Consider the following 12,483-nt stretch of genomic DNA (forward strand, 5'->3'; position numbering starts at 1 on the left):
GGATCTCTTTGTGTAGGTATAATTGGACCAATAGTAATGCTTGTGTAAAGGCAAATGCAACAGCCCATATTACTGTAATGCTGAGAAACTATGCTCACTCTACTGACACTGGAATGGCTTACAGTCTAGGTGTTGTTGCTTCTGCAGTTGATATTTCTAAGCTAAGACAGAGAAAAATGTGGAGACCACATAAAACAGTACAGTTTATATTGAACCACACATGTTGTTGGCTGGCTCCATAAGAACTATGTGACTAGCTGTCCATATGAAAAAAAAAGGGGGGGGGGGACTCTAAACCATTTTTAGAAAATGCTCTTTTGGATGTCAGCTCCTTGTGTTGCATGACAGACTTCTTTTAAGCCTAAAGCCTCCAAAAACAGTTTTCATATGGTAGTGCAGAGTCACTACTGTCCCCAATGAAAAAAATAAAGGTGAAAATCAGACCCAAAGGAAATTTTTGGGTCCTGCTTTTGGGATTCAGTAAGGTTTATTTTTCTACTAAAATATTTTATGAAAAATAAAGAATGCACAATATTACGTGTTATAAATACATTGAGGCAAGGCAGTTCAGCCTGTATTTATTATTGTAAAATTTCCTTTGAAGCTGAGTGCTGTGATGAAACCTCAGGTTTCTTATTTCCACACAAAATAAGTTTTGACATTTTTTAGCTTACACACAATCTTCCAAACATAAATACAAAATATCTGAAGCACTGTAATTTTTCTGGATAGTGGATAGTTAGGTTGTGGTCAATATCTTCATCAAAATATTTCACAATTTTGTTAAAATCTGTACATCAAGCCTATGGACCCTTCATTGTCTTTAAGGACTGGTGTGAAGTGCAGGGCTATCACCATGACAAATCTCAGTCAATTCTTGTGTCAGAGATCAGTTGCAGCCGAAGTCACTATATAACCTTTGCCAGCTACACATAATCTAATTTCTAATGGAGACTGATATATTATATATATTTATATTTATATTTATATATATTTATATATATTTTTTTCTTTTAAAGGCAACCAAAATCTTTCAAAATTGTGAATACAAACAAATATAAATGTATATGGCACTTTCTCTCATGGGTTTAATTTTCATTATCAGTGGTATAGCTGTCTCATGTACAGTCTGTGGCTAAGGGGAGATAAATTGATGTTTTATAAATAGATTTTTGTCAGCAATAAAATAAATTACAATATTTATATTGGCTGATTTTCCAAACTGAGACCACGGGACTGATGTCAGCCAGGACTACAAGCTAGAACTATTGAGATAAAATAAAAACGGACAGTCAACAGAAGTACTTTGAATTACTTCTATGAATTATTCCATCTTAAATTGCCAAAGAATCTAAGGTCAGATGTAAAGTTTTGGTCACAGATGTATTTGAATCCAAACACTTCCCCCCCTCAAGACAGCTGTAATTGTTATATTATGCTTTGCTATCATCTTCTTTTGACTGGATGATGTCATTAGAAACTTTGATTTCTATAGTATCTGAATTTAAAACTTCTTTTCCATTTTCTTCCTTTAATGGCAGTTTCCTATAAAAAAGTGAAAAAAAGAGAAATATTACATTTGAAAACCACGCATGTATGCACACATAAACACACACACAACTGGGTTGTCTGAGTTAATCACTCCTACAACACAAGTGCAGTTCTAAATGAGCTAGAAACAGACAAAACATATAACCCACAATTCCAGACTTACATCCATAGTCATTTATGCCATGTTTGAAAATATCAGATATATTTCTAATACTTTACATCATATAGAAGCAGAATGCTTTTTAATTTTTTTGCATTTCTGTGTGAACATTTCTTCCGTAAATTCTAATCTATGTACCTTGGACACCATTTGGTCTCATAAATTATAATATTTGATGACTGCTATTATAGTACACATTAATCTGATTAATTTTTCTGGATTGAAGACAAATTTGCAAATTTGCATCATTTATTATTATAATCTGAATTTCAATGAATCTGTCAGATGCAAATAACCTGATTGGCAGTGAGCAATGACACTCAGATAAGGTAACTCCCAACTTACTATTTGCCACATGGGTTTTGTCGAACCATCAGTTCCAACTATACTAGCCTTACTCCAATTACTGATTTCAGATAGGGATATTCCCTCAAACTTAATATTTTTCATTGGAATTAGGGAAGTATAATAACATAATTGTAAAAACAGTATGTCAGGAAATAAATATGTTTCTCTATCTTTGGTACTCCACTTTGTTGTGGTTCTGTCACATGCAGTGGTAAGTTGGAACTTGAGTAGGTCCTCTGAATCAGTGGGGAATTTATGTGAGTTAACTTGTCCATATGTTATGTTGATTCAATTGAGCTACTCCACTTGAGACTTACTACTAGATTTCAACCAGTATAATAATTTATAATTAAACTGTCAGTGATTTCAAAGAGATCCAGATTTAACAACATTAATTTGGACTACGGCAAATGTCTCTATGAACAGGCAACAACCTGGAAACATGTTTCATACATTAGAAAAAAAGATCTAATAATGTCATCTTTCCTCACTTCTGGATAAATGTGTTTATTATTTTCTACTGACTTTTTACCTTTTTTTGTTAATGAAAGCCATGTCACATACCAAGTGAAAATGAATATATCAATGTTTAATCATGTGTTGTGTTCTCAGAGAAAATATATTATTGTTTGTAGCAGTCTATCACAATGGCTGAAATATTGTTGCATAGCTACGCCTACATAAATTGAAATTTGCACTAATGTGGAAGTCTTATCCACAGATGGAGATGTGTGGTCAACTGCATAGTCAGTGGGCAATCAGTTGTGTGATACCTTTTGCAATCAGAGAAGCAGACTATACCAAGTGCAATGGGATTTTAGTCATTGATTAATACATTACATAATATGTACCAAATTGCTACTGTTGCAGTTTTTCTTATTGCAGATTACATATTGTGAATTAAAGTCACCACCTATGCAGTTATTGAAAACATAATACTACATACTCTGGTTCTGTTAATGGAGTTGTTTCATTGGGCTCATTTACTGGGCTTCCATCTTCATGATTGGTAATTCTTTCATCTTCTGTTCTCATTTCAACTATTGGTTCTTTTGAGCCATCTTTCCTACAGAATATTTTAAAAAAGTCTTAGACTCATTTACTGCAAAATAAAATTACAGAAGGCTGTTCTATTGGTGATGAGTCACAATGGCTTGTGGCCATTCTACAGTCCTTAAGGTGACACAAAAAACCTTGCTCTTTGATATCATGTATCAAACTTCAATCACTGAAAGGAATGAAGTTGTTCATTTGCTTTATTTGTTTCTTTTATTCTTTAAATATATCTTTCTGCCAAAAACACAATTCATGGCAGCTAACAATCATAAAATTCAAGCAAAGATAATATATAACTCAAGTCTAAAAATAATTTCAAAACACAATTCTAAACAGTTAAAAAAGAACAACCCACTTTGTTTAAAATTCATCTGGATGCCAAGCAAAAAGTTATTTGCCCAGTGTAGTTCTTCTGACAGAAAGCTTCAGAACCTGGGAAAGGTTCCCAGAAAGCCCTCTCTCACATCCCTGTGAGCATGCCTTCAAAAGCAGGACGAAGATAAAAGCATCCCACAAAATTCTTTTAAAAACAGGGGGCTTATGAAGAAGTCTACAACATCTAAAAAGCATGATGTCAAGTTGTACATGGTTTGTCAGATCACAATCAACACTTTGAATTGTATCTTGAAGCAGACCAATAGTCAGTGAACCTGTCTTAACAAAATAATCAGGGTCTGCAGCCTGGGGGTGCTCCTGGATCCCAGTCTAACTCTGGAAGCCCAGGTGGACTCGGTGGCCAGAGGCGCCTTCCTTCAGCTGCGGAAATTATACCAGCTACGGCCCTACCTGGACGAGCGGAGTCTTGTTACACATGCACTGGTAACATCTCATATAGATTATTGCAATGCGCTCTACGTGGGGCTGCCTTTGAAGACGGTCTGGTGACTGCAACTGGTCCAGAATCGAGCTGCACGGCTGGTGAGGGGTGGGGCCGCTAGAGAACACATCAAGCCGATTCTGTTTAATTTACATTGGTTACCAGTTGCTGCCCGGGCCCAATTCAAAATGCTTGTTTTGACATATAAAGCCCTAAACGGCTTGGGCCCTAGATACTTGAAGGACTGCCTCCTTCCATATGAGCCTACCCAGCAGTTAAGATCTAGCCAGGGGGCCCTTTTGAAAGAGCCATCCCTCAAGGAGGTAAGAGGGATGGCTTGTAGGCAAAGGGCCTTTTCGGCAGCTGCCCCCAGACTATGGAATGCCCTCCCAACTGAAATTTGTCTGGCACCGACGTTGATGACATTTCGGCGCCAGGTAAAAACCTTCCTGTTCCAGAAGGCTTTTAATTGAAATAACATCAACTGTGGGTCCTGATGGCAATTTTAATTGTATTTTAATCATTTTATCTTTTATTGTATCTGAATTGAATTTTAATTGTTGTAAGCCTCCCAGAGACCTCTGGGTAGAGTGGGCGGCATATAAATTAAATAAATAAAAAAAATCACATGGTTGTGACGAGGAGCTCAGTCAACAGTTCAGTGGCAATACTCTGTGCCAAATAAAGTTTCTGGACAGATTTCAAAGACAGCTGTACATATTGCATGTTAGTGTAGAATTTTCATAGCAATAAATAAAAGAAAAACAAATTATAATAATCAGAATTAAGAACATACCCATTTTCAGTATCACCATTTTATCTTCTCAAAGGCATTTCAAAAGTATGTGTGTTCCAGTTAGTTGTTCAATTCATGTTAATATTTAAATTATATTATTAGTTTCAAGTTAAATAATAAACTTGGAAGATTCAGCTTACTTTTTGGAAAAAAAGAAATAATTAGGTAAGTAAATATTAATACTCATATTAGAGTCTCAATTGGTATGGATACACTATTATTCTGTTTCTTAATGTACAATACTTTTTAGATGTAAACTAATGGTAACAACTGTAGAGCTGTAACTATATATGTCTATAGAGACTTGATACCAGCTCTATGAATATGTCAGGTGAAGGGTTTTTTCTTTTCATATCATCAGTGTTAATGGGAAAAAAAAATAAATGTAAATGATGCAAAAACATAAGTTTTTGTTGATAATAATTTTCTTTTTCATAACACTAAGGACCTCGGATTGTTCCTCTTATTGTTGTTTCATATGAGAGCTACAATGCACAGACTTATGCCTTTTTTTTTGTAGAGACTGTGACCAATACTCACAGATATGCCGCCTTTCCCTCTTCTAGCTCTTTACTCTTCCCACTGGATCCACTCTTTTTCCCACAAATCCTTCTGATGATGCACATTAACAGTCCACATTGCCGTACAAAGAAGCAGCTGACATCAGTCACAACAAGGATTAATAAAAGAGCAGCTACAGCCAATCCAATGACTGCACCAAGTCCAAGACCATTAAAAAGTGTATCTTGGGAGGAGAAAAGCAAATAAGACAAAGGCAATCCAGTTAGTCTACACATAAGTGCAAGAGTTTACATCTGGTACATATGCACACAAATATTGTAACTCAGAATTGTTCTTACAAAATTTACTGTTCAACTACTGGTTTAACAGATCCCATCATTCTACAGTAGAATGAACTAGGAAGATTAAATGAACGTATAATTGTACAGACAGTATTTGTGATCTCAGCACACACACACACATATATACAAACATTAGATAGTTCTGTGCAGTTTTTATATATAAAATGATGAAGCATTTTAACCCATGTTTATTCTGCTCCAAAATAAACTTTAAACAGTTCTGTGCAATTTTATATATATTATATATAATTGCACAGAACTGTTTAAAGTTTATTTTGGAGCAGAATAAACATGGGTTAAAATGCTTCATCAGTGCGAAGAAAACATACTTTTCTTCAATTGGTTAAATGGATTTTTATGACTGACTTTTGGCAGACAAAATTATACATGATGGATAGGGAATGCTGTATGAAAATGAATATTTAAATTTCTTTCAAAAATCAATTTCTGTCAAAATTCAATATAATTCTGCTATCCAACTGAATTACATTATATTAAATAGGGATACTTGACATTAAATGACTATGGAATAATGTGTAATCTCATTTGAAAGATGGTATCATCATGTTGTTTCAGATCTTGCAAGATCTGGCATACTAGAGCACTATCTCCTTTTTCTACTTCAGAAAATATAGTTAAGGCATGATGAGCCAGTAGAGGCTGGTGATGCTATACAATCATGCTCAAATATCAGAGGCATTGAAATATTCTGGAAAACATATTATTATAAATCATACATTATTTTTTTAAAAATACATATTTATATAATAGAATATTTGTGAGCATTCCATTCTATACATAGTTCCCTTAGAGTACCAGTAAATTCAAGGGAGAAAGCCTGCTTCTACTATCCTGCATCCATTTTTAGTACAGTGGTGCCTCGCTTAACGACGATAATCCATTCCAGGAAAATCACCATTAAGCGAAAACATCATAAAGCGGAAATTAAAACCCCATTGAAAAACATTGAAACATATTCAATACGTTCCAATGGGGTAAAAACTCACCGTCCAGCGAAGATCCTCTATACGGTGGCCATTTTCACTGCCTGTATAGCAAGGAATCTGTCCCGAAACACAGTGGGGAGCCATTTTAATCACCCGGTGGCCATTTTGAAAGCTGATCAGCTGTTCAAAAAACATTGTTTTTCGAAGACTTGGTTCCCGAAGCAGGGAACCGATCATCGCAGAGTGAAATTCCCCCATTCAGACCATCATTTTGCGATCGCAATTGTGATTGCAAAAAGATTGTCATTAAGCGATTTCATCATAATGCGGGGCAATCGTAAAGCGAGGCACCACTGTACTGATGTTTCATGCCCTTTCTCTCTGAGTAAACTCTCCTGGTAATGGAATTTGATAGTAAACCCTAAAAGGTATGAACCACTGAAATATGCCTTTATAGTCTTGCATGAGTTAAAGATAAAGAGGAGCAAAACATGTTAATTTTGCTCCAATTTTTTTTCAGGACTTATTTGATGTCTAGAATGTAACAGTCAATTTGCTAGATAATACCTGTTCAAAGCAATGTACCATGTGATTCTATTCATGTCTACTCAGAAGTAACTCTTACTGAGTTCAGAGGAGGTTACTCCCTTTAAGCAGAGAGGATATTTTAGTCAATATCTTTGTTTCAGAACACAGGAGCTCAGTCATCACTACGACTTTAATACCACATGGCATTTAAGCTATTTCATTCCTGGAATAGCAGTCTTCCATCAAAGGAATATTATTCCAAAGGTACACAAGTCACTGTTCCTATCTATATGATCAGTCCAGCCAATATGATTTTCATGTTGTCTCCCCTCGCAGGTGAAAATGAACTTTTTGGCCTCCTGGGTAATCCTCAGCCAGGTGTGGCAGGACCTGGACAACCTAGCTAGGGAACATCTGTTTTGTCCATAAATGAGACTTCCAAGTGACAAGTAGGAGGAAAGCTTAACTCAGGCTGAGCTCACAAGGGACAAAACCATTTCCCAGTTAGGCTTCATATTTCAGATATCTCACTTGACTTTCAAAGGTAGATTCACTTGTGCAAGTACCTACTTGATAATGTAGTCATCCAGTGAATGAACAACAAGCATGAAACTGCGTGGACACTGCAGAATATATATACAGTATTTCATTTTTTGCCTCATAGCATATACTGGCAAAATTCTTTAAGACTGGTTTCTGTGCTAAACCTTCAATGATTGGCAGTTAGACTTGGGAATTTGTGCTGTTCTTGGTCCTCCATAATATACATTTATTTATTTATTTATTTATTTATTTATTTATTTATTTATTTATTTATTTATTTATTTATTTATTTATTTATTTATTTATTTATTGGACTTCTATACCGCCCCATAGCGCTACAAGCACTCTCCAGGCGGTTTACAATTTTTAATTATACAGGCTATACATTGCCCCCCCAGCAAGCTGGGTACTCATTTTACCGACCTCGGAAGGATGGAAGGCTGAGTCAACCTTGAGCCGGCTACCTGGGATTTGAACCCCAGGTCGTGAGCATAGTTTTAGCTGCAGTACAGCGTTTTAACCACTGCGCCACGAGGCTCATTTCCTTTTCTTTTGTTGACTATTTTCTATGCATTGTCTAAAAACATCATTCAATAAATCTTAACTCACCAATTGATAAACTGAGGTATAAAAAAGTTTGTGTTGATGTGACATGGCCAGTCTGAGACCACACTCTGCTTTGTCTGCCATGTGTTCTATGAGATGCAAGTATCTGTGGTTGTAACCGTATCTCAATGACCAACTTGTGACAGCTTTATGAATTAATGGTGCTGTCATTAAAAGGGCAGCTCAGGTCTTGCAAACCAAAGTATGTGGTTCCTTTAGTGAGTTAACCAATCTAACCTTGGGTCCTTCTCTTTCCTGAATGCCTTTGACTAACATTGGTGTATTTTACACTGAGTTTTGTCTTCTCATGCCATGTCCAAAATATGAAAGGTTTATTTGAGTCAATTTCTCTTCTAATAAGAGCTTAGGCTTTTTTTTTTTTAAATAACACACTTTCTGGCAGTCCGATACCTGTGAAACTCTCTTCTAGCACAAATGTGTAATTTCCCCTCATTGGCTTTCTTCATGGCAAAATAATGCAATGGCCATATAATTGTTGCACTCTTCTGTGTCTCTTTTCTTTCAGACTGAAATGTTTATTGAGTGTCTCCAGTCTGTTTGCTTTGTCTTCCATATTAGTTGGTGTATTCTCGATAATATTTTGATACAGTTAGTTTTGGCAACTTGAAACAGCTATATTAGTATCCCATGTGCTCCTGATGATTTGTTTCAAATGCTTTGAGAACAGCTTTCATGTCATCTTCCAAAACAGTCATCCTTGACTCATTTTAGTATAGTTCTTCAAAATACTGTTTCCATCTTCTCTTTAATCTTTCCTGATAACATAACAGATAACATATTCTCTGCTGATCTTTCACCATCCTTAATCATAGTCTTGGCATCCCTTTGGTTTCTTAGATATTATGAAAAGCAGTTTGTGTTTTTTTCTTCCTGTGCATTGATAATTAAAATTGTTCCCTTTATCCTTGCATACCAGTTGTTGAAAAGTTATATTTAAGATTCTGACCTCCTTTCTGTCATCTTTTACTTTTGCTTCTCATCTGTCATTAACAGTCATTTTTTGTCAAAGAAAAGGAATTAGAGATGGGGGTATTTGTATTTGTATAAGAATATCCACCCACAGGTGCAGATAACAAGGGCTGGCCCCCCTGGAGCCAGACCAACCACTCACGATTCCACTGCTGCTGCGAGCAGCGTGGTGCCTTCCTATCTCTCAATTGCTCATGATGGATTAGCCACTCTGCGACCTGGCAGAGAGGCTCACTATCCTGCCTTTTGCCAGGACTGGCTAATCTATCGGAAGCAACTGAGTGGTAGGAAGGCTCCACAGAGCTCCAGGTAGTGGCAGAATCAGTCTGACCCCAGGGGTCATTATCTGCACACTTAATTGGGGAAAAGATAAGCCACCTGACTTTGGAATCTTCTCATGTGAAATCTGGGCGGTGAACTGTATTACACCCACTTGGACTTAATTGGTTAACACCTTGGAGGAGTCATAAGGGAGATGGTCCAAAAGCATGTAGAAAAATGGTTGTTCATGTCTGTGAAGAGTCGTTCGTTTGTGGAGGGATGTGTGGAATGTGAGAGAAGAGAGGTTTGCTTTTTGAAGAAGAAGAGGAGGAAGACATAGTCCACCTTCTAGGTGTGAACATGCAGAGACAGAGCAAAGATGATTACTTAGCATAGTTTTAGTTCTTATTTTATTTAGAAATAGTAGATTTATTTAATCATTGTGACAGATGGATATGCCAAATGCCTTAAAGCTACAACTGTATTCTAATGAAACTACTTAATTTTTTTAATAAAACAAATATAATTCTTCAACAGAGGTCTCTTGAATCAGCAGGACTTACATCTAAATCCAATGTGAGGATCTGAGAAGGTCACTAAGTTGCTACTGGAATTGAGAGGTCCTACCTAGTAAGGCTGTTGTGCTATTTAAAGAAGCACATATTCAATGGTTTAGTGCTTTGAAAGCAAGCAAAGGTTACTTTTGGGATCAGGCTTGTTGTACTTATGCACTTCTGAGGCCTAAAGGACCTACCTCAGGCAATAAAGGTGGTAGTTTTGCACCCACAGTGACTCCCTGTCCAACATCATTATCTCTTTAGGGAGAAGCGATCCTCCCTGTGGGGGGAATATTCGTATATGAATAAGAACATCTCCCTCTTTAGTTTAAATACTTAAATGAATTGTCATTTTGTATTCTTCCCTGATATCTCTAATTTCATCACACAGTACCTCTGGTTTGTGGTCAATAGAATGCAATAATGCAAACTTGTTGTTTAGAGGACTTTAAATTAATCAGGAATATTATTTAAATTATGCTAAAGAATCTATGACTGTTAGCGTTCTTCAGCTTCACTTGGTTTTTTTATATATATTAATAGTTCATGGCCCGTAACACAGTCAACTCCTGGTACTGTTCTTGCCAGCTGAATGTAATTTTTCCATATTATACTTTTAATTATGCAATCTATTTGATTTTTGTATTGGGCCTCCAGTGACATGAACACATACAATCATCCATTTGGTTTCCTGAAGCATTTATTTGCAATAAACAGATTTGTGGTATGAGTCATTCTCCTGCTTCATTTCTAAACCTTAACCAAATCCTCCAGTGACATTTGGTTCTGCTTCATTTCCTGCTTTTGCATGCTAGTCATCCTTGATTACCAGCACATCCTGTTTTGCTATGTGAAAAATCTTCTCTTTGGCACCTGTAGGAACGTTTTTGGTTTCTTGTCCACCATCAATAGCTGCAACATAGACTAGATGATAGTTATGTTGATAGACTTTTTATAGCTGTGCATTAATGGCCTCTCAAAATTCTCCACACTTTTTGTGGGCAGAGAAATTGGGAAGACAAGCTCACTAGATGTCTCCAGGGGGAGAAAAAATGATACAACTAATTCTCAGAGGTGGATATCACCTTTAACAGTAATTTTAGCAGAACCTTTCTCATTTTCCAAGGAGAATTTGATTGTTGTTCTGCCACAAATTGGCAACATCAATCCCTTGTTGGCATTTGACCACAATTTTGTTTTTTCCTCTACTTGGTGTCATTCTAAGGCATTGTTGTAATGGTGTCAGAGAGACAGCCTATTTCCCACCCCTCTGAGAATTTTTGGAAATACAGTGGTGCCTCGACATACGAACGTCCCTACTTATGACCATTTTGACTTACGAACATCTCTGGTTACAACATTTTGTTTCGACTTGCGACTGGAGCTTTGACTTATGATTGGAAAAAAAAGGCAGGGAAGGCGGGAAAAGCGGGAAATTTGAACTGCTTTCAGTTAACCGTTGGTCAGTGAAGAGGCTGCTTCTCTGTACCTTGTTTGCCCTAGCGGTTAGAGAGTGTGGGTATGGAGAGAGACTTCGGACTGCCTGGTACTGTCTGGTACTGCACTGTACTGTATTTTTTTTTGGCTTTAATTTTTTTTTCCTTTTTGGATTTTTGACTTTCTTTTTTAAAATAGAGAGACTGTCTGTACTGGATGAGTACTTTATTTACTGTACAGGGTTTTTGCAGCGTGGGTTTGGGCTAGGTGGGGGGTATGTTTCTGTGCTCTAATGGGTCTTGCAGTGAGGGTTCAAAATGTGAAGATTAGACTGTCATTTTAAAATGTAAAATTTATTTATTTATTTTTGCATTCTGTGGCTTCTAGGGTTTGTGTACTGTGACCTCTCTTTTGTTTTAAAATATGTGGGTTTAAAATGTGATTCCAAAGTATTTTTGTTTTAAAATAAAATAAAAAGTTATGTGAGGGGCTGTGGTTGCAGGCATGGTGTAAAATGGGGTTTAGACTCAAGTCTCTCTCCATTGTCTTCTCTCTCTCTGCTCTCTTTTTGTGCTGAGGGGGGTCTGTTTGCTGGAATAATGATTGCTGGATTCTGTGGCTCCTGGGGTTTGTGACCTCTCTTTTGTTTTAAAATGTGTTGGTTTAAAATGTGTTTGGTTTTAGAAGGTGTTTGGTTTTAAAATGTGTTTTGTTTAAAAGGTGTTTGGTTTGGTTTGAAAGGTGTTTGGTTTAAAATGTGGAGTGTTTGTTTTTAAAAGTGTTTGGTTTAAAAGGTGCTTTGTTTAAAATGTGTTTTAATTCCAAACTCTCTACCCCATTGCGCTCTCTCTCGCTCTCTCGCTCTCTTTTTGTGCTTAAAAGCACAAATCTTTGTCTGAGGGGTCTGTGTGCCCAATGATGACCTTCTTTCTTTCCTATTTTCCCCTTTGTTCCTTCCCTCCCTCCTTCCTTTCCTACCTTTTTTTTACCTAAGTCATCTTAGGTTAAAAGAAGAAAAATTCT

The 12,483-nt window shown here is 36.5% G+C and overlaps 1 protein-coding gene across 3 annotated transcripts in view; it reads right to left on the reverse strand.

Moving 5' to 3' along the window:
* Positions 1-548: 548 nt before the first annotated feature.
* The window catches only part of NCAM2 (neural cell adhesion molecule 2), a 319,495-nt gene continuing 307,560 nt past the window's right edge, over positions 549-12,483 (reverse strand). For all 3 annotated transcript variants that reach the window (XM_020789611.3, XM_072994055.2, XM_072994054.2), the window contains exons 16-18: positions 5,269-5,473; positions 3,006-3,125; positions 549-1,545 (exon numbers count right to left, since the gene is read on the reverse strand). In XM_020789611.3, the coding sequence (XP_020645270.1) occupies positions 1,434-1,545; positions 3,006-3,125; positions 5,269-5,473 (437 nt within the window). In that variant the 3' untranslated portion in view covers positions 549-1,433. The remainder of the gene's footprint in view (positions 1,546-3,005; positions 3,126-5,268; positions 5,474-12,483) is intronic.

This window comes from Pogona vitticeps, chromosome 3, assembly GCF_051106095.1.
Source record: "Pogona vitticeps strain Pit_001003342236 chromosome 3, PviZW2.1, whole genome shotgun sequence".
Lineage (NCBI taxonomy): Eukaryota > Metazoa > Chordata > Lepidosauria > Squamata > Agamidae > Pogona > Pogona vitticeps.